Source organism: Argopecten irradians, unplaced genomic scaffold (genome assembly GCF_041381155.1).
Source record: "Argopecten irradians isolate NY unplaced genomic scaffold, Ai_NY scaffold_0563, whole genome shotgun sequence".
NCBI classification, from domain to species: Eukaryota; Metazoa; Mollusca; class Bivalvia; order Pectinida; family Pectinidae; genus Argopecten; species Argopecten irradians.
This window is the reverse complement of record NW_027188030.1, coordinates 3,198-25,004: the sequence shown is the minus strand read 5'-3', so window position 1 is coordinate 25,004 and position 21,807 is coordinate 3,198. Positions and strand designations below refer to the sequence as shown.

At 35.6% G+C, this 21,807-nt stretch overlaps 1 protein-coding gene across 2 annotated transcripts; it reads right to left on the bottom strand.

Moving 5' to 3' along the window:
* Positions 1 to 3,481: 3,481 nt before the first annotated feature.
* On the bottom strand, positions 3,482 to 19,364 carry LOC138313043 (uncharacterized). 2 transcript variants are annotated; one of them, XM_069253701.1, is made up of 5 exons: positions 14,364 to 19,364; positions 10,472 to 10,615; positions 7,981 to 8,043; positions 7,450 to 7,526; positions 3,482 to 3,569 (listed from the first exon to the last, which is right to left on the bottom strand). In XM_069253701.1, the coding sequence occupies exon 1, from the start codon at positions 17,936 to 17,938 to the stop codon at positions 16,619 to 16,621; it is 1,320 nt and encodes a 439-aa protein (XP_069109802.1). In that variant the 5' UTR covers positions 17,939 to 19,364; the 3' UTR covers positions 3,482 to 3,569; positions 7,450 to 7,526; positions 7,981 to 8,043; positions 10,472 to 10,615; positions 14,364 to 16,618. The 2 variants fall into 2 exon arrangements, with proteins under 2 accessions (XP_069109802.1, XP_069109803.1); XM_069253702.1 differs by lacking the exons at positions 3,482 to 3,569; positions 7,450 to 7,526; positions 7,981 to 8,043 and adding an exon at positions 8,053 to 9,653.
* Between the last annotated feature and the right edge of the window lie 2,443 nt (positions 19,365 to 21,807).

Here is a 21,807-nt window from a genome sequence, read left to right as displayed (position 1 = left end):
TCCTCATCTAAATCAGAACCAGAGTCTTCCTCATCTAAATCAGAACTATAGCCAGAGTCCCCTTTATCTTTTCTTTTCTTAGTAGAATCTCTGTGGTCCATCTAAAGAAATAAATTATGTCACAATTACTTATGCAGGCTCAAAGCCAATCTATTACTAAGGGCTATTCTAGCTCATCACAACTTAGTTATAATAAAATCAATACACGTATTAAAAGACAGATCTAATTCTTATCATCTTGCTAGGTTGACTTTTTAGAGAGGCAAAGGTAAGAATTAAAATTAGCTGGATTTCATGGAAATTATTTTAAGAATAAATATACCTTGCATTTTCAACAATGGAGTCAATGTTTTCTGGGTAGAATGTATCAATTTCTTGAAACTTACATGTCTATATGTATCCATTGGCTGAACAGCAAAGCACGTCAGCGAATCAATTATCCAATCCCTGGATTCAGCATGCACACCATAATCTTTGTAGACTTCTACAATTTCGTAAGGAAAAAAATACAATGTGAAGTTGTAATGAGTCACATCAACACTGATTTTACAGCATCACCTCTAAACATGTGTACATTTCAAATGCTAAAACAAGAGGCCTTAACAGTCATCTGACTGCTTGTACAATACTGCACATAAGGAAGTATACAGTAGTGAAAAAAATCTTTGGATAAATTAAAGACCTGATGGGATGAAAATGCTCAACTTTTCTTCCACTTAAATGATGAAGTTGTTAGATTGTAATATATTTAACTACTGTGACCTTGAAAGCATTACAAGAGGCCAATGGGCCTAAACGGTCACCTGAGTTTGTCGATTTGACCTTTTTTGGCCCTGCCCCAAGTTCCTTGGGGTCAGTCAGACCCAACGTGTGCATACCATCAAACTGTCAACCCAAGCTGATAATGTTTACGGATTTAAAAGGAATTCCGATAAAAATCAAACAAATAATAGCCAAAAACTTGATTTCCCTATTATTAACTACAGCATAATGTAATGGTTTCTAACCCTTCTATTTTGTGTTTGTCGAGATGAAGCTTTTTGATTTTCAGTCAATTTGTTCCACATTGAGGACCTCCCCCCTCAGTGCCATGAGGGTGGGGGGTCTATATTTGTAAATTTTTGGGTTGACTTGAGCCTTGGGAAAGTTCCTCGCAAAAATTTTACTGATTTAGGTTCAGGGGTGTCCGAGAAGTTGTCAAAAACATTGAAAAATTATTTATACGACGCACGACGCGACAAAAGGCAATTAGAAAAGTTCACGCGGACGTCTTTGTGTCTGGTGTACCGATAATTTCCTTTGTTGTTGGTCCTATCACATATTAAAATCAGTATAGAATGACTACATTCTTTATCTACTGCCAAAAAATGAACTTAATTTCTTTACGTTTCATCTTCATTCCATTCATCTAGGAAGATTATACCACATTCTTCTCATACTTTCACTTCATGGTTATAGCATGTCACAAACAACAGAAATCTGTCACACTCTTTGATGAACTAATGGAATTCATCCTCCTCAAGCTAATAATAAGTTCTATTAGTTCCTTTCAGAAAACATCAATTATAATTAAGTTTTAATTTAGTTGTAAACACGGACTATACAGATGTTCAGAATTTTATACTGTTAAAAATGTTACTAACCATTTAATTAGGTACTTTAAAATGCAATCTCTTATCATTTAGCTGGGACAATTAGAATCTTAATAACTTACTTTCTGGCACCTACTGACTGAGACAATCTTAACTGTAAAACACTTCAAGTTAGACAATTGGTTCACCTCTCTGAGCACACGCTCGCCCTCTCCCGCATGGTACCGGTATTTTCAAATGAAGTATTTAGATAAAGTCTTTTCAAACAAGCATTTATTTTTAATATATGTATATGCTTGAATGGGACTATGATCCAGAGAACGAACAGTGTTGAAACACATGTAGGCATCCAGAATGTCTTTCTCAAAACTGTCACATGAATGCTAAGGCTTTTATTTCTTAAGGACAAAACTCGTTTTGCTTACCTTTTGGTAAAGCATATCTTCAGCCTGTCCAATGAGATAAAATGCCAGAAACATTTGAGCAGAAAGAATGTTAGGTTGTGTCCGTGACCAAGTATTGGTCCAATGGTGTTTTTTTCATGGTAACGGTATTCCCCAACAAAATCCTCGTAGTTTTTCTGTCAGATAGGTGGGGGCTTACAGATATTAAAATAAACGATTGATCTGGTCTAACTTATTTTTGTGTAATACAAGCTTTTTATCCTATCCCAGTTATGCTTTTTAATAATTGCTTTTATGTTGAGGTCGACCATTAGTAATATTTCATCTTATAGCACAATTTATTGTGTATTCCCTACTCTGCTAACCTATCCATGGGTTGTTCATGTTTAGTCTGAAGATTTCTCCAGCAACCAGATATTTATACGGCCTGAACCAGGCTTCTGACAAAATCTTACTAGCTGGAACTCGTTCCTCAAATCCTGAATCTTTTATATTAATTGTTTGTGACTGCATACCAGTGATGTTTCTGATCAAGTTTTGTTTTTAAATCCATTTTTCATTTTTTAAGGGTGTGAGGTGTGTTTAGTAACCTATAAATTTTAGCTAATGTGCTGCATATTTGGCCTAGATGACTCCGCCCACCTAGTACCCAGGGGGTTGGGTCATGGCGCTTGCATCTGTTTGTCCACAACACCATTTCCTGTGGTATGTCTCGTCTAAAATCTTAGGTCAAAGAAATCCGTTCTGGTTACTCAATAGCATCAAGTGATAACTCTAACTCTAGTGATAGATATAGAATGTGAATTTATCAAGACACTCTTAAGTTACTAAGGAGCTACGGATGTAACTCGATCTGTATTGATATAAGGGTATATATTTGGCTGCAGTGGGGTTAGTGACCTGTAGTTTTGGTGTCAAAGGTTCCTCTGGTTGGGTATGCACGCATGTTATTTCCCTGGTTTTTGATAGACATAGTAAATTTTCCTATGAAAGATCTTGGCGTGGACTATCCATTGCGAGAATATTTAGCCAATGTTTCCTTTCACACAATCATGCTTCTCTTCAAGTTCTAAAAATTCCGGCAATAAAGGTGTCTTTCAATGGTATTTGATTTTCTGTGAATTCTGTTTATAACTGAATTAACGTTTTCTCTGCATAATTTATTCCAGAAGTGAGTATGTAAGTTACCATAAAGGACAATAGTAATATTGATGTTTGATACATGGAATTTACTGTTCAAATTAATACACATAATTTTGTATCCTGAAGGTTCACATGAGCGGGGCTGACATTACTATGCTGATAGTCCTCAATGCTTTTGTTATTATATTAACAGATTTGACAAGTGTGGCCCCGTAACCTGCTATAAGGTCATGCCTCTCACACTGTCCCAGTTTAATGACCTTGGGTCTCTTGATTATTGAAAAGAATGGACGACAGACGGCAGACAAAAGGCAATTAAAATGTCATTTGTCCATTTCTTACCTGTTTTCATGACCAGATGGGTCACTTTTGGATGATAGGAATTTGTGTTTTCCCAACCAAACTTTTGGCATACCATTTCAACTTCCTCCTACAAATATAATATATATATATCAGCGAATTATTTATTATATTTAATGTATAACAAGATATTTTACATAGTTCATACATAAATGTATAATACAATACAATACAATGTTATCATGTATGAACACTATCACATTCTCTATTGATTACACAAATAGTTGACATAAAGAACAAGGGGCAAATGGGCCTAAATGGTCATCTAGCTATAAATAGCTATTACTAGTGTAGTACACATAGCACCCTGAACAATTGTGCATAATGGTATGATGTTCCAAAAAATAGAACATGTTCATGTCAATCTTACGATCATTTCTTGTACAACTACCGTATTCATTCCAATAAACGCCCCCTCTCTAATAAACGCCCCCCCACTGTTTTCTCAACGATTTTCCTATTCAAGTCGCAAAACTTACCTTGGTGGCGTCAACACATTATAAGGTAATCCAAAGTTTAATCCACAGTAGAACCAGTTTCATATGAATAACACATTTATTTACATATTTTACATTTAAATCGGCATCAATATACTGTACAGTATATATATACACTAACGTCCGGGACTGCCATAGGAGTCTTCACTGTCACTTTCGCTAATGTCGCTTTCACTGGGTAGTTCTATATGTTGAACAGGCACATGTGCATCTGCCATCAAATTCTGCAAGACATCGTCTGCAGCTTGCACATCTTTTACAGTGAATCCTTCGAATTCCTCAAGTGTCAGAGTGTTGCTGTAAAATGTTGTCTTCATCAAAGGTTACCCGTCCGAGTGCGTTTGTAATGCCACATTTTTTGAAGACGATCTTCTTATTGTACTCAGACTAAATACTGTCCCATGCTGCTACTTCACCCCATGACAAACATGACAGCCTTCGATGGGGCCTTTTGTACGATTTCCATCCTTTGGTGCTACAGGGCCATGTAGAAACATACCACTCATCATACAACTCTCCAAGTTTCTGTTTAAAGGGGTTTGTTTCTAGGAAACGTCAGCAGGTTGCAATTTACAAGTGCATCCTACCGGGAATCACACAGATATCGGTGTTGTACTTCTGACTGTACCAATTTTTTAACATCCCTCTGTTAAATGACCCGGAATGAATCCCACACCAGTAGTCGTTTGTCAGTGTTGTTATCACACCCCATATTTTCCTTCAGCCAAAACTTAAATACTTTCTTCATTTTGCCCATGATTTCGCTCCAGCCCCGCACATGTATACTACGATACCGCTCCGCTCGGATATCACTTTTTGGTTAGCTGGATTCCAGGCAAGTGGACACGATTTTTGGTCAGCAATAGGCTGCTAGAGTCACTGTAATGTCCCGTACTATACACCCTAACTTCCTTTTTCTACCCTTTAGTTACAGCCATGGCATGTCAAACCACACCGGAGTGTCTTCACATGTATTGCGATATGCATGTCGTGCTCTCGAAAAGCCGCCGCAATCCTTTTGTTCAAAAAACACTGTGCAATACGGTTATCAATTAAAGACACGGCATGTTGGGGGGCGACGTGTGTTGAACTCCTAAATGAAATATTATGTCTTTTTTTTTAAGGTCACCTGAGACCGAAGTCTCAAGTGACCTATTCTAAATCGCCTTTTGTCCGACGTCCGTCCGTCTGCGGTCGTTGCGTCTGCGTCGTTATTGTCCGTAAAACATATTATACATTTTCCTGATTCTCTTCTCAAAAACATGTCCAAATGTAATTTTTTGCACAAACTTAAGGGCATACCAATTCAAAAATTTGTGAAAAAAAATGGTCCTGTGGGGGCAGTCGCGGAGGGGCCAAAAGAGGTAAATATAGACTAGAATTTTTCAAAATTCATTTTCTCCACTCACAGATGTGATGGAATAAAAATTACTCTTCATAGCATAGGAAAGGGTCAAAAGGTCCTTTACAAAAATTGTGAATTATTATGACCCTGGGGTCTCCGGTTTCCCCTTGGGGATGGGGTTAAGAGTTTTACTAATAGTTTATATTATGGGAAAAAACATTTTTGAGCATTATTTGGTCATGGCAAAGGAAATGAGGTCAAATGAATGTCAGAATTAATCCTATGCAAACCGTACATTGAATCCCCCTATTAACAAATTTTCCCATGGCAGACAACCCCGGTGCCTTAGGGCGGGCTCCAAAAGGGGTCTCTAAACTCTCAAAAATCGTCTTGAAGTTTCTGATGGTTAGAACATCAAATACTTTTAATAAAATAGAAAGGTCTTAATGTCCGTTTACAAAAATTGTGACATTATAATGACCCTGGACTATCACGTTTCCTCCCACTGGGGGAGGGGTGACAAGTTTTACTATAGTTTTATATAGGGAAAAAACGTTTATTGAGCATGTTTTGGCTCAATTTTTCAATGCAAACTTGGTTAGAATTAATAGCCAGCAACATTAGCATTTTATTATCGAAAATATATTCCTTTTAAAATCAAATACACTTTAAAGATGAAAAAGGTCTACCCTGGGTGTCCTCCTTGTTTCCCCTTGGGGGAGGGGGTCAAGTTTTTAATATTTATAAATCGGAAAAAACACATATTATGAGCTTGTTTTGCTACAATTTTCATTGGAATACGAGTCAAACCTTAGGTACGATATTATAAGCCTGAGATAGCAATATATTCCACATTTGGTCCTGAGCCGACCCCCTGGGGGGCCGAGGGGCGGGGCAAAAAAGAGGGTCAAATAGGCTAAAACTACAAAAATCTTCTAAAATTTCTGGATATAGTAGAATAAAAATAATTATAGATGGAGAGCGTACTCTAACGATGTTTTATAAAAATTGTGAATTAATATGACCTTGGGGTTATCACGTTACCACCCTGGGGAAGGGGTCGGCGTTTACTTTAGTATTTTTGAACACATATTTTGCCCATATTTCGTAGGAAATGATGTCGATTGAGATATAATTAGCCGAAGAGATAGCATATATAACATCCATATCCACCTCAATGACCCCGCTGTGTTTTTTTTTGCGAACCATCCATATGAAGCTTTGAAGGACTGACTCCCGTTTGCTTTGTGCATTCGTAGGGCCGTCAAACCGTAGCGGCTTTCCCCGGTGACCCGGATACCTGCCTCTCTTCGGTCGGTTAGCCATTTTCATTAAGTTTTTGTCTATATCTTCATAATGAACATGCCTTCCACCTCCCTTGCAACGCTTAGATCTTTTAGTCAGAGTTTTTTAAATTATCTTTTTTTTGGCACCAGTCCCGCACTCGTTTCCTGTCAACGTGAAACACCTTCGCGGCAGCATGTTTACCTTTCTCCTCCGCGAAACCGGCTACCTTTAGTTTAAAGGCAACGTCATAATTTCGCTTAAAATTAGCTCCCGACATGCTGATTACAAGGTAGGGATGTGTTTGGAATTAAACTGACTAATGCTAGATTTTATTTCACAATTTTTGTGACGTAATGCAAGTGGTGAGAGAACACGTTTGACATGACCTAATTACCCGAGTACTGCAGACGTCTAGCCAGAAATTGACACGATTCACACACAAGAACAGGTTACCGGAGTGCAAATGACAACAATGTTCATGCTAGAACAGGTTACCGGAGTGCAAATGACAACAATGTTCATGCTAACATCGAGGCCATGTAATGTCTTTGTTTGTTTGTTTAACAATGTTTCAAATATGACCCTACAACATTGATGGCTGTGTGTGAAATGGTATGTGACCTGACGAACTTCTGAGTCGGAAATTTTGTGTGCTATTAAACGCCCCCTCTTTGAAAAATTTCACGCCCCCGGGGCGTTTATTGGAATGAATACGGTATGCTTCATAATCTCCACAAACAGTGACAACAATATGCCTAGTATGGTTTGTATTTTGTACTTGTACTCTTCACTTGATATTGTCACAGCAATACAATACATACCCTTTGTGTCTGGTTTAGGCCAGAGGTCAAAATACAATAATGCTGGCAGTCCTTCTTGGTAGACTTTCGAGAGTGATCTTTGAATGTTAAAATAATACAGTATTCTTACATGAAAAAAACAGCAGCTGTTTCCCCCCAAGTTAAACTTGGGATTTTATCAACACAATAGTTCCTGCATTTTGGCAGAAAAGTATCACAGCATAATGACAATACTTTTTTGTGACTTAACTTGATTGATTTGACATTTTAAATTCACATTATAAAGGTGAAGGTCATTTATGTGAACAATTAGCTTTCATCTCATCATACTACAGGCCCAATGACAGAAAGAAACTCTTGCAATTGGTTATCGAGAAAAAAATCATTTAAACAATTTTAACACATCTGACCCTGAAACCTATAAATGGTCATTGATAAGTTTAAAAAAAAAAAAAAAAAGAGGTGAACAGTTGCCAAACAACATACCATGGCCTAATCTCTCTTGCCTTTTAAACAGAAAGTCCAAAAATACTCGCAGTAAAAAAAGATTACCTTTGAGACAGGACAAGTCTTCCTCAAATTGGGCCTTAATCTTTCCTTTTTTCTCTAGATATTCTGAAAAAAAAATGTCATATATAATAAGAGTTGATTAATTTGAAGGAAAACGACAAATTGTTATGGTACTAATTGATCATTACTTATTTTTTTTTTTAAATCTTGACTTGTATCCAAAAATATACTGTGTCAAGTAAAAAATAATAGAACTATATTAACAGTTAAACTATACCAAGAAAGGGTAAGAGTTGAAGAAACCTACTAAAATATTTGTAATATTCAGTGATTTCACTATCATATACATGTCAGATAACATGCCAAAGCAATAAATGAAAACAAATTTACAATTATTATACTATACCCTGTATTTTTAATGATATGAAGATTTTAAGTTCATTAGCATAGAGAGAGGAAACCTGAAAATCACAGGAAAACTAACATAGTTTGACAGGTGACCCCACAGGTCCACACCTTTTAACATCCAATCGGGCAATCAAATCACTGTACATGTTGCCTGTGATCATGAGCTACCAGTGAAGGCAAGTGTGTTACCACTGTGTCATCCAGCCACCCACCCATAAGGACACATTATATTCCCCAATTCATTAAGTTTCTTCCTAAACTCTGACAAAAATAATCTTTGTGGTTACATATGATCTGCAGAATATTTTCCACATCCATATTGATATCCTCATCACTGCAAATCCCATCACGTTTAAGTTAAAGAGACTAGATGTTTAGATTTCATTAAATTTTGTGTTCATGCAATACATGCATTTGATTTCCAGAATGGCGATACATGAAATCACAGAGTTAAAAAAAAGGCACTTCATATGAAATATTTGGAAATCAACTTCAAAATACTGCCACTGCTGAACAAGGAGGTTGCATTCGTTAACATCAATTTATCATTCACTATTTTCATCAGAAAAAGCAGATTACTAATTGCCACAGGTGATTGCAGTAAACCTCATGACCACTTTCACCTGACGAAAATGGAATCGCACATAAATGTGCAAAGGAATGTTTACACTCCCCAAATGATGATATATATAAAATATTGTGATTTAATTTTTTATATACTTTTTTTTTATCTGTAATTTTTATTAAAATTAAACCTAAACATTCAGTCCCTTTAAATAAGAACACCAATGGCAAAGAAAAAAACCATTGTATTATCAGGAAAAGAACAATATCTTAAAGATGCTTCATCATTGATGACCAATTACAAATGATACACAATATCCATAAAATGGCACAAACAGTGGCATGGTATGAACAAAATAGCAGTATGCTAATAATTACTTGTAACTTATAAAAGAAGTTATACAAAGTCTACAGAGCCAAATCAAATTCCATGGCAGATCCAATCAATTTTGTATCCTTTTGAGAATTTAAAATACTAAAAGAAGTTCAAACTTTTGATAGGGTGTTTAAACAGAAATAGTCTGAAGCCTGCATATATAATTTTATAAAAGTTTTCAATCAATCTCTTACTCTTTTCTGATGCAGCACCTTTAAGTATAAACCAGGAAATAAACAAAATAAACTGAACATATTCATTAAACACCATAAACAATTCATAATTTAGTAACAATTATATATTTAGGCCTATGTGTTCCCAATCATTGTGATCATCCTGCTCCACATCAGTTTTTATAACTGTGTATCTATAGTATCAAATCAATAATAATATGAAGATAAGCATATAAATAAAGTCCATGAGTGGGAAGAGTTATTTAATAACAAGGGGCCCATGGGCCTTAACATCATCACCTGAGTTTTAAAACATTTCAGTTAAATTGACCCTTTTTGGCCCCGCCCATCAGTCCCTGGGGGTCAGTCATGGTCGATATGTGCATGTCATCAAAATGTCATCCCAAGCTGATAATGTCAATTAAGTTTTAAACAAATTCCAATAGAAATCCAACAAATAATAGACAAAAATGTGATTTCCTTATATAAACTATGGTAAACTTTATCACCTCCTCAGGGCAAGCTCGAGACCCCAGGGTCATGAAATTCACAATTTTGGTAAAGGGCCTTAGGACCATTCCATCTGTGAATAGCATTTGATTCTACCTCATTTGGGTCTTGAGAAGATTTTTGAAATTTCAGTCAATTTCACCCCTTTTGGCCCCGCCCCACAGTCCCTAGGGGTTGGGCACCATACAATTCACAATTTTGATTAACCTTTGACCATGGAAGGTTTCTGCAGAATTTCACTGAAATTAATTCAGGGATTCCGAGAAGGAGTTGAAAATGTAAATTGTTTATGGACGGACGACGAGGGACAAAAGGTGATTAGAAAAGGTCACATAAGACTTCGTCTCAGGTGACCTAAAAACTAAAAAGCAATTCAATTTTGAAATCATTGAATAAAACAAAGAGTTCTTGTCAATCTAGAGCTATCATTCAAAGGGATGAAGAAAAAGTTTTATTATAATTCTGTGAAGTCTCAATAAATTTTTCTTTCTATTTTACTTACACCATATCATCCGACTTCGAGTAAACTTCGGCAATATCCTGATCATCGTAAGTTTCGTAACACAATAACTCAACAGGCCATCTGATTTTTGACGGCAATCCCTTTAGTTTTGCCCACACATATATACTGTTACATTTCTGCATTCTGCAATAAAAAAAGTATATTTTTAACATTAATGCCCATTCACTGATTCAGTTAAAGGATGGATCATCATATATATACACCTAATCAGAAAATTTCATGAAAATTGCAGCCAGGGCATCCAGTTGACTTTCAGCAATTCCAGAAGTCAAATATAACTATTTTTCCGGCATGTTCCTTCAATCTCAAGAGTAAAGTCTGATTTTGCATAGTCAAAACCATACTCTCCAAGTTTACTCTATGCTCTAGCAGTCAAAAACTGTAGGTAATCATATATAAATTAATTATAATGTGTCCATAACTATCTGGCTTTATATAACTGACTATATATATTCTTTTCAAGAAGTCAAATCACAATTCTAAAATGTATCATATCTGAAAATCTGACAGAAATAAGGTGACTAATTGTGTCCATAATTATGTGGCAGTAATGCTTTGTTCATGCTACAGATATATGTATCTGAAAGCAGAAAATCTGACAGAAATTACATCCAAAAATAATGTGACTAATGTGTCCATAATTATGGACGACAAAAATGCTTTGTTCATGCAACAGATATATATCTGATAGCAGAAAATTTGACAGAAATTACATCCAAAAATAATGTGACTAATGTGTCCATAATTATGTGACGCCAATTCTTCAGAAAAATCTGATGGAAATTACACCCAAAAATAATGTGACTAATGTGTCCATAATTATGTGACGCCAATGCTTTGTTCATGCTACAGATATATAACTGATAGCAGAAAATCTGACAGAAATTACACCCAAAAATAATGTGACTAATGTGTCCATAATTATATGACGCCAATTCTTCAGAAAATCTGATAGAAATTACACCCAAGAATAATGTCACTAATGTGTCCATAATTATGTGGCTATAATGCTTTTGATCATATTACAGATATATAGATCTGAAAGCAGAAAATTTGACAGAAATTACAACCAAAAATAATGTGACTAATGTGTCCATAATTATGGGATGCCAATTCTTCAGAAAATCTGACGGAAATTACACCCAAAAATAATGTGACTAATGTGTCCATAATTATGTGGCTATAATGCTTTTGTTCATGCACATCAGATATATGTATCTGATAGCAGAAAATCTGACAGAAATTACATCCAAAAATAATGTGACTAATGTGTCCATAATTATGTGACGACAAAAATGCTTTGTTCATGCAACAGATATATAACTAACTAATAGCAGAAAATCTGACAGAAATTTACACCCAAAAATAATGTCACTAATGTGTCCATAATTATGTGGCTATAATGCTTTTGATCATATTAAAGATATATATCTGATAGCAGAAAATCTGACAGAAATTACACCCAAAAATAATGTCACTAATGTGTCCATAATTATGTGGCTATAATGCTTTTGATCATATTACAGATATATAGATCTGAAAGCAGAAAATTTGACAGAAATTACAACCAAAAATAATGTGACTAATGTGTCCATAATTATGGGATGCCAATTCTTCAGAAAATCTGACGGAAATTACACCCAAAAATAATGTGACTAATGTGTCCATAATTATGTGGCTATAATGCTTTTGTTCACATTAGATATAGATCTGAGAGCAGAAAATCTGACAGAAATTACACCCAAAAATAATGTGACTAATGTGTCCATAATTATGTGACGCCAATTCTTCAGAAAATCTGATAGAAATTACACCCAAGAATAATGTGACTAATGTGTCCAATATTATGTGGCTATAATAATGTGACTAATGTGTCCATAATTATGTGACACCAATTCTTCAGAAAATCTGACAGAAATTACACCCAAGAATAATGTGGCTAATGTGTCCAATATTATGTGGCTATAATGCTTTTGATCATATTAAAGATATATATCTGATAGCAGAAAATCTGACTGAAATTACAACTCAAAATAATGTGACTAATGTGTCCATAATTATGTGACGCCAATTCTTCAGAAAATCTGATAGAAATTACACCCAAGAATAATGTGACTAATGTGTCCAATATTATGTGGCTATAATAATATGTGACTAATGTGTCCATAATTATGTGACACCAATTCTTCAGAAAATCTGACAGAAATTACACCCAAGAATAATGTGGCTAATGTGTCCAATATTATGTGGCTATAATGCTTTTGACCATATTAAAGATATATATCTGATAGCAGAAAATCTGACTGAAATTACAACTCAAAATAATGTGACTAATGTGTCCATAATTATGTGACGCCAAATCTTCAGAAAATCTGACAGAAATTACTAGACCCAAGAATAATGTGACTAATATGTGTCCATAATTATGCGACGCCAATATGCTTTTGTTCATATTGCAGATATATATCTGATAGCAGAAAATCTGACAGAAATTACAACTCAAAATAATGTGACTAATGTGTCCATAATTATGTGGCAGTAATGCTTTTGTTCATAATTATTACTATTAAATATACTGTATGTATACTCTTTATAGTTCACATCAGAAACAGAAAACGACTATGACACAGGCAGAACCAAAGATATGTTTGTAAATAATAAATAAATGTGGCCTCAGTTTGCAGTTACAGTTCTCAACATTAACCACTGCCGAACGGTCCATGACAGGTCCAGTTAGGTCTTTTTCATGCCCATCAATTCCTCACGATATTTTTAGCAAATTTTATCGCGCAAGCCCAATTTCCATTCGGGCAGGTAATTAAGTTTGGGTGGTCACCTGCCCGACATGACAATTACTATAAAAGTTAATTTCATGCCATGAGTTACTAGTTACACAGTGTTTAAGCAAATGGAACAGTGCACGAAGCTATCTGATGCACTATTGGTTTCTCATATATTGTGACATGTATCATATTATAATCACAATATGCATCGTATTGCCACATACCTTGTGATACACAGCACTATAGATTAGTCATGCACTATCATATAAACTAATGAATCTTCTGATCAATCTAATCAAAATCAGGAAAAAAAGAAAACCTGTGTCAGAACATGATCATGTAGATACGCTTAAACTACCATATTATAAATACGTTTGTTGATAATTATCACTCCCGACCAATCGATACTCACCTTCAAAATATATTGCTCAATCAAGATTGATCACCTTGTATTTGAATCCAAGATTCGTTGAGTAAGTCGAGAATACAAGCATTGCATTTGAACCAAAGAAATATACACGTTTTTTCATTTAGTCTTCTTCGAAATCAAGCCTTTTAAAATAGCAGTAATTTAAAGCAGATATCATTTCTGAAAGGTTTTCAAACTCACAATAACCGATACAACGTGTTGGTTTGCCGAGGTCAGCCATGTTTGATCGGTAAATACCAATAAATATAATTTAACTAAATTGTGTTGCTTCACAAAAACTCCAAATAGTGAATTAAATAAAAGTTCTTCGAATTTACGTGTTTTGTCCGACGAATCTCACGAGCGAGAATCCACGAGAAACACAAAACAGGCAGCAGGCATTCCGTTCTTCAGGCAAGAAAAACACAAGAATACCAAAACCAAGGATGTAAAGTTCTAACACATCTAGATTTGATTCAGAACAGAATGCACAAGCCTGTGAATACTCGAAATCCGATTCAAAAAGCATAGGAATGTTATTTTCAAAGTCCGCCATGTTTTTGGATGATAACGCTTCGATCATTTGTGGTGAATCACTAACAGCATCAACATCGAAAATGTGCTTATTATCATCGTATATTTTTGTTAATTTGGTCACATAAATCTCTCATAAACTTACCTTCTTTCACAGCATCACATGTCCGCTGATGAACTCGCGCGATTTCTTTCCCGCGAACAGGGCGGAAATGACGATTAAAATCATTCTTCGTTAAGAGGACGCTTAACAATATGGCTAAAGTAGGGGAGCAACAAGAAGCTAATTGACAGAGATTACACTCGGATCACTTTGCCTTTTTCACCAAGCGGATAAAGGCCGAGGTAGTCCGAGATATTCAACCGATTGTGGAGCAAGGGAGGTAACGCCTACAACACGCTATAGGGACGTCCTTAGTACGGAAACCATGTGTCCTAAAATTTATGTGACCTCCCTCAGGGATTAGCTTCACGTCACATAACTACACGTTCTACACACTTTTAAACAAGTATCCTAAGTGACGGTCACATAACTATGAAAGGTCACATACTTCTGGTCTGGGCACAATATTAGTCACATAACTATTATTTCATGAGAACGGACGGACCACGGACGAAAGGCGATTTGAATAGCCCACCATCTGATGATGGTGGGCGAAAAAGTCAAAAATGTATAATTGTTTACTGACAAACAATATTGATTTACGAAACACAAAAGGCGATTAGAATATATAGGTCACTAGATACTAAGAAGACTATCACAGAATTAAATGAGTGTAAAAATGGTGACAAAAAAACAAAACAAAACAAAAATTGTATCACAGAATTAAATTATTCTGAATGTATAAATAAAGTTGAAAAAAAAATAAAATCACAAGATGTAACAAAAACGAAATGTAAATACAATACAACGAAAATTTTAAAGACCTTATTTGACTTAATATGGCAGCACATGTACATTAATTATAAGCTCAGAATTTACAGAAAGGGTTCCTGGATTGAAAAGGTGGGGTGCCCTACTGATCTTTTCCATAAAACCAGGACTCATTATCTTGAATTCATTATTTAATGTGCATGGTCATAATGCTTATAATCTAATCTGCATTTAATTATCAACAAAACTTTACCACCATGCTTATTGGCAAAAGTCGTTAAAAAGTGGACATCAATTGGCAGCACTCTAGATGAAGCTTAAGAATGTCAGATAGCTTGAACTCCATATTGGGAATCATTAAAACATTGTTTGTTTGCAGTTTCCTTACTCATCTTTTTAACATTGGGTATTTAATATCAATAACGGATAGGTTTTTAAGTAGAGATTCTTTTGAAATGTGAAATTTCTTTGATAAAATCATTTTAATCACAATAAAAAAAATTAAATCAAATAAAATGATGTACCGGTATTAGTTTTCAGTAAGTCGGTGTAGAAACTGAAAATACAATATTTTTAATGATGACTTAATTCAACACATAGCACATGCGTTGCAGGCTGGTATTAATTCAATTCCCCCTAAAAATGGGTGACTTTGGTGTGACCAACATTTCCACATATACCACATTTCAGTATCCTTTCTGGCTTCCTCTTGTGCTCCTCCAACAGCGATATCCGATTTTGTTTTTGGAGAACTTGCTTAATTGCTGTATTTCCACCAAGTTTATGATTGGTGCCCCTGAAATACTGTTTGGTGATATTGTCATTCAATTTTTCAAGACCTTGCTGGTTAAACCGTGAAATATTCCCATAATGGCGGACAAGTTCGTGTACATGATATCTCATCACATTGATATAAGGGGTTATATCCCTTGATTGGAATGCATCAATAAATCTGGAGCACCAGACTTTAGCTTTCACCTCGATAACATCAGGGTCTGGATTTTCTGAACGGAACATCTCATTAAGATCCCTGAAGTCATCCCAAATGGTTTGGATTGTTCTTGCTCTTGCTTCATCGTCCATCAACTCCACAGCCTTGAAATTCTTCATGAGGACAAGCTTTTCGGGGCCAGTCAGATCTCGGAATAGTAGTTTCTTTGTCTCACGATCAACAGTTAGCTCATAGTTAATTCCGAATTTGTTGAACATTCCTTCCAGTTTAGCTACATGCTTACATTTGTCCCTGTCAAGCACACCAGAACTCACAGTTGATGCTATATTGTCTAGAGTTCGCAATTCCATGACCAGGAGATTGAACAACTTATCGCTTATTCTCATAAACATATGAAGTTGATCAATAACAACCTCGTGTGGCAGTACTTTGAAAAGCGGTTCATGTGTAATGGAATAATATTCAACATGTTTGTTCTTCTTTGATTTGCCTTTTGTTGTTTGCTTGACCTGTTGATCATAAAGATACTCCAATCTTGCTCCATGCTCAACAGACGTCATCGACCAATTTTTGTTCAGGTTACACTTGTCAGATTTGCTGCATTTACAGTACACACAGAAAAACTTGGCCATAATTCCTGGTATGCCAACGGCCACCAAAAGAAACTTGTAGTCCCCCCTAACACAATCTTTATTTCAAACTCCCTGCCGTCGACATTAAGTGTGCTGCCCTGTAAATCGCTTACTTCTTTTCGGATATCGGCTAATCCCTTTGACAGTCCCTCATAGTTTTCTTTGCAACACAGTATGCACAATGGATAATTCCCCTGGGCAGAGATGCATTTCTTCTCATTAATCACTGCAAATGTCATGTTGACAAAATGTAATCTTTTCCCAACATTTGTACCGTCTCCTGAAACTTTAACAGTGATTACATCACCATTTTCCACTGTCGTCATGGATTTGAGAACATTGGTCAGTTGATCTTTGAAAGACTGTTGGACACCTAAACCATCTGGTGTATCCGTGATTTTGAATTTAGAGTTTAATTTTGAAATATATTTCTGTATGATATGCCTTCTAGGCAGAGTTTGGTATAGCATGCTTATGTTTCCATACGCTTCCCTAGACACATTGAAAACATCCAAAACATACACCAACATATTGAGTTCATCAACATCCTCTTGACTAGTATTATTTTGATCAGGTGTCCTGGTATTCTCTGATCCCTCCGGTAAAGTGTTATTTTCTTTCTCATAGATGTTTATGATTTCTTGTTTTCCTCCCCGCGTCACAATTACTGATACAGGTTTAAGTCCAAAATCATCTAAGGAACTCAATGCATCTTTACAAAAGTCTTTCTCAACTTTCCGACGTTTAGACTGGGAAGAATTTGCTAAATCAGAAAATGGCTTCCGTTTCTTGTCTTTGCCAGTGGATCCGGGAGTTTCTTTGACAGTAGCTATATAATTATGAAACTTTTCTTCCAACTGTTTCTTTTCTTTTTCTTTCTCTTTGATGACTGATAAATATGAATTTTTTTGTTCTTTTAATTTAGCATCACATACTTTTTTAGCCTCAACCTTTTGCCTTTCCATTTGTTTCTCCATTCCATGAGGGCACAAAGCAACTTTCCATGTATAGTATGCACATGAAAGACTTTTCAGGAATAATGAAAACTGAGTGCCTCCCCTCTTCCTGCATTCTTTAGCTGAATTTCTTAACCTATAGAGATATGCTTTAAAAACTTTTAACGCCGCAGTATCTGCATCAATGCCGGTGAAGTATAAATTTTCTAAAATGCTTTTGATCTTGATAACAACATCATCTGTTAATGGCACATCCTTGAATTGAGTATCCAATATTTCAAATAATTTTGACTTTAAAACTTTCATTTCATTAGAAGACAGTCTACAAGTTATAACATATCAGCATTAAAGGAGTTTGGAAAGTCATTCCTATTGCCAGGCAACTCTGACGAAATTAAATACTGCCTGATATCCTCTTGATATATAGTTCTCCTCAGTGTGGTCCGTAAATACCAAGAAATCAGTAAGATCACTGCGTTTGTTTATTCAGAATCGGACTGTTTTGGTTGATACATAGAAACAGTCTCCCTCTTTGTTACAGACTCTATAATCCCAACCGACCCCCAGGAGTCTTTCCAGATCCTGCCGCATTCTCAGTTTATAAATTGTTCTTGACTTGAGACGCTTTTGCAGCAATCCTACATTTTCCAGTTTTTCAAAATCATCTGGTTTTACTTGGATCCTAATACTAATATTCGAGTCTGTGCTACCAGGCTTCAAGGCCTCTTTGATGGATATCTGGAGTTGATTCAGCCAAGGCTCAAGTGGTTCAACAATTGTTTCTATTTTGTCTCTCTTTATTGTCTCATCAAACCTTTTAGGCCATCCTGAAAAATAAAAGAACAAAAGTTATTGCCAAATAAATTAAATTTGTCAATAGGGTTTAATCCCATGTGAACAGGGTGTCCCACAGTTATATATAGAATGCCCCACAACACTGCACAGTATAATACAAGGCTCCACTGTTATATGTATACAGGATGCCCCACATTTATATATAGAATGCCCCACAACACTCCACAGTATTATACAAGTCTTCACTGTTATATGTATACAGGGTGCCCCACATCGCCTGCAATGCACGACCATTTAAACTTAAAATTACAAATAATTAAGCTACTTACCAGACGTTTCAGCTGTAACGTCCATGCGTGATCTGTGTGTGTTGTGAACCTCGGTAAATGTCGCCATATCCGCGCCATTGTCCAATCAGATGTTATGTAACATTGGACCAATGAAATTCCTTCTTTCAGAATGTGTGTGGAAAGAGATATTGTGTGTAGAAGTGAAAAGGCGGTACCACGCAAACTAGTGGAAGCCTGTAGAATGAGCGGTGGACATCAATATCATGTCCAAGGAAAGTAGCCATGTTTTCCAGGTCTGACTTGCTAAGGTCAAGAACATGGGAAATAGTAGCAACATGTTTTCTCAACTGAGTGCTGGTGAGCTTTTCTGGTGCTTCAAGACCAGCATCCTTGGCGAATCTGCGTAAGCAATCTGCGCTTCTTTGTGGATTCAATGACTCAAATGATGAACGTGGGAAAAGATATCTGTTATCTTTGTGTACCCCAGCTGCCTCTCTGGATTGGTATAATAGAAGATTTTCATTCTTGTATTTCAGCATAGTGCTTTCCCCCTAGGAATGTCTTAAAATACATTTACGCTTTTGATTTATAAGACATTGTCTTACAGTTATTTTTTTCGTTTTTGTTAAGTGTCCACTCAACTCTGATTCCAAATATAAAAGAGCCAAAAACAATTAAATATTATAAATTAATATTAAAGAAGATCTCCCAATTCCACATAAAGATACAGTATTGACAGTTATGGGCAAAACCTTTTCAGTGTAGGAAAAATGTTCAATGTTCATGTAGGTAAATTCATAGTGGTGACAGCTGTAAATGTGATGAAAGAATGTCATCATGTGGTCGTCTTGACAACAACAGCTCGATGGCACAAGCCTGCACAATTTTTCTATTGTGCATATCATCGCCTCTTTTTCTCGGTCTTTAAAAGTCCGGCTTATCGTGGGCAAAGATAGCTTTGACCTCCAGATTGTTTTTGTGCCTTTTCAGATGCATACGAATATGCTGCACTAAGGGTCTCGCATATAAAGCATGCATGGTAACTGTTATATACCCTCAAATCTTTTTTAGAAGCCCGGCTTTGCGATGCTGTCTCACTTTTCAGAATTTTTCTAATGTATATGTTCCTATGGTTAATTTCTCTGATTATTTAAGTTTCTGCCAGCCCAGAAATTGGTGATTCTATCGCCTCATCTTCCTTCTCCTAATGTAGTTGGTTAAATTTTAAGAATTTACCCTTGTCCAGTATTATCTCTTCAGTTCCATTGTCATCACTTGAATTGTATGGAATGAATGTGGGACACTCATCATCTTCAATACCATGTTCATATACATGTACAGAGGATTCCGCTTATTTGAATTAGTCCATTTTCCAGAATGAAAATATGCAAATTAACCGGGAGTTTTTCGAATAGGAGGAGATGACAATTTTGCACCTTCGTTCAACCTCACACATATGTATGTGAACAGGCAAATAGATATCGTTTCGTTTACTTGATAAATATGTAAATTATTTACACTTAAAACGAACAATAAGTAATTATTTTTGAAGTTGTAAACCGATTTTAATTGTTTAATAACAAAAAATTATTCCAATATTAGATTCTTGTTTACGTTAGATCGACACGTGAATATTTGAGAAACAGCTAAAACGATCGATATCAAATGCAATAACTAAACAGGATTGAATTTGTGTCTATAATTCTGAACCTAAATAACAAACAAATTTACGTACATTTGCCTGGCAAAATGAACTTCCGATCGTGATTAAACTTCAAAGTGCCGATCAACTAGTAGTGTTGTTTTTAACACGTGTATGAATTCGAAAATGGCGGCAGGTGATGAAGCCATGCGTTCACTGGACCAAAATGTGTTTTTGAGAATTCTCTCTGTATTGTTGATCTAAACGGCGAATAGCTTGATAACATTTGAGAAATTAATGCATATTCAAGTAGCAATGAAACAACGTAGCAAGTATCTTTTGTATCCTACATACTGTACGAAACTTGGGGTATAGTCATTGCACGCCGACTTTGCATGCTTTATGTCTCGTTCAACGAAACGCTTGATTCGAACATGTCTGTCGTAGTCAACAAGACTCTGGATGAACGAGACTATTCATGAATGGCGATTGTTGTACATGGTTTCTCCAAACGATCGCAAACTAAGGTACGTTACGTTAATAAATAAACATATTTGAAAGTGCAAATGCTTTAATTAGATGTTTGAGTCGGTGATTATACTAAAGTTATGATCAACCGCTGCTGATGTAAATCGTAACAGCGTCGAATACCTTTGCAGATTCATGCATAAAATAACAAGCCATACGATAATGTTAATCTGTCACCATGATGATTTCTAGTAAAAGCGAAGTATCTTGAAACATATATCGGCGAATTTCGCTAAAAATATATTGCAAAATTGAAAAATATTCTATTTTATTTTTAGAATTTCCAAAATATTTTATTCAAATAACTGGAGGTCATGTAAAAGTCTATGCAAATAAACGGAGTTGAAAAACAAAGATAGAGAAGGAAAAAATCGGGACCTCAGAATTTTATGCAAATAACCGAAATATTCAAATAACCGTTATTCGATTATGTGGAGTCCTCTGTATTCCATTTAGCCAATCATTATTTACTTCTTCAGTTTCAAAGTATGCCTTCTTCCACTTACTCTTTGTCATGTCTTCATCCATAGCATAAGGCACCTGCCGTGTATTACTTGAGCTAATTCATCACTGGATTGTCCATCCTCCATCCCTGCAGCTGGTTACTGTCGATTCTCCATTTGTTGTCATAATCTGATCCTTGGTTGCGCCTGAAATATAATGCATAAAGGTTTATACACTCTCCAGTTCTAATAAAGGCAATAGTCCAGTTAATATGCATGCACATTTTTCTTTTCTCATCCTTCTATCCAAAATACATTTTTTTATTAAATGTGCACTAAAGTCATTAAATTAATTATAAATATATAACAAGAATTATGGGTAATTATAAGTATCGCCCCTACCACATTGTTGATTTATTACATAACTATAATGGACTATTTAAAAACATTTGAGAAAAAGAAGAAGAAAAAAGAAGT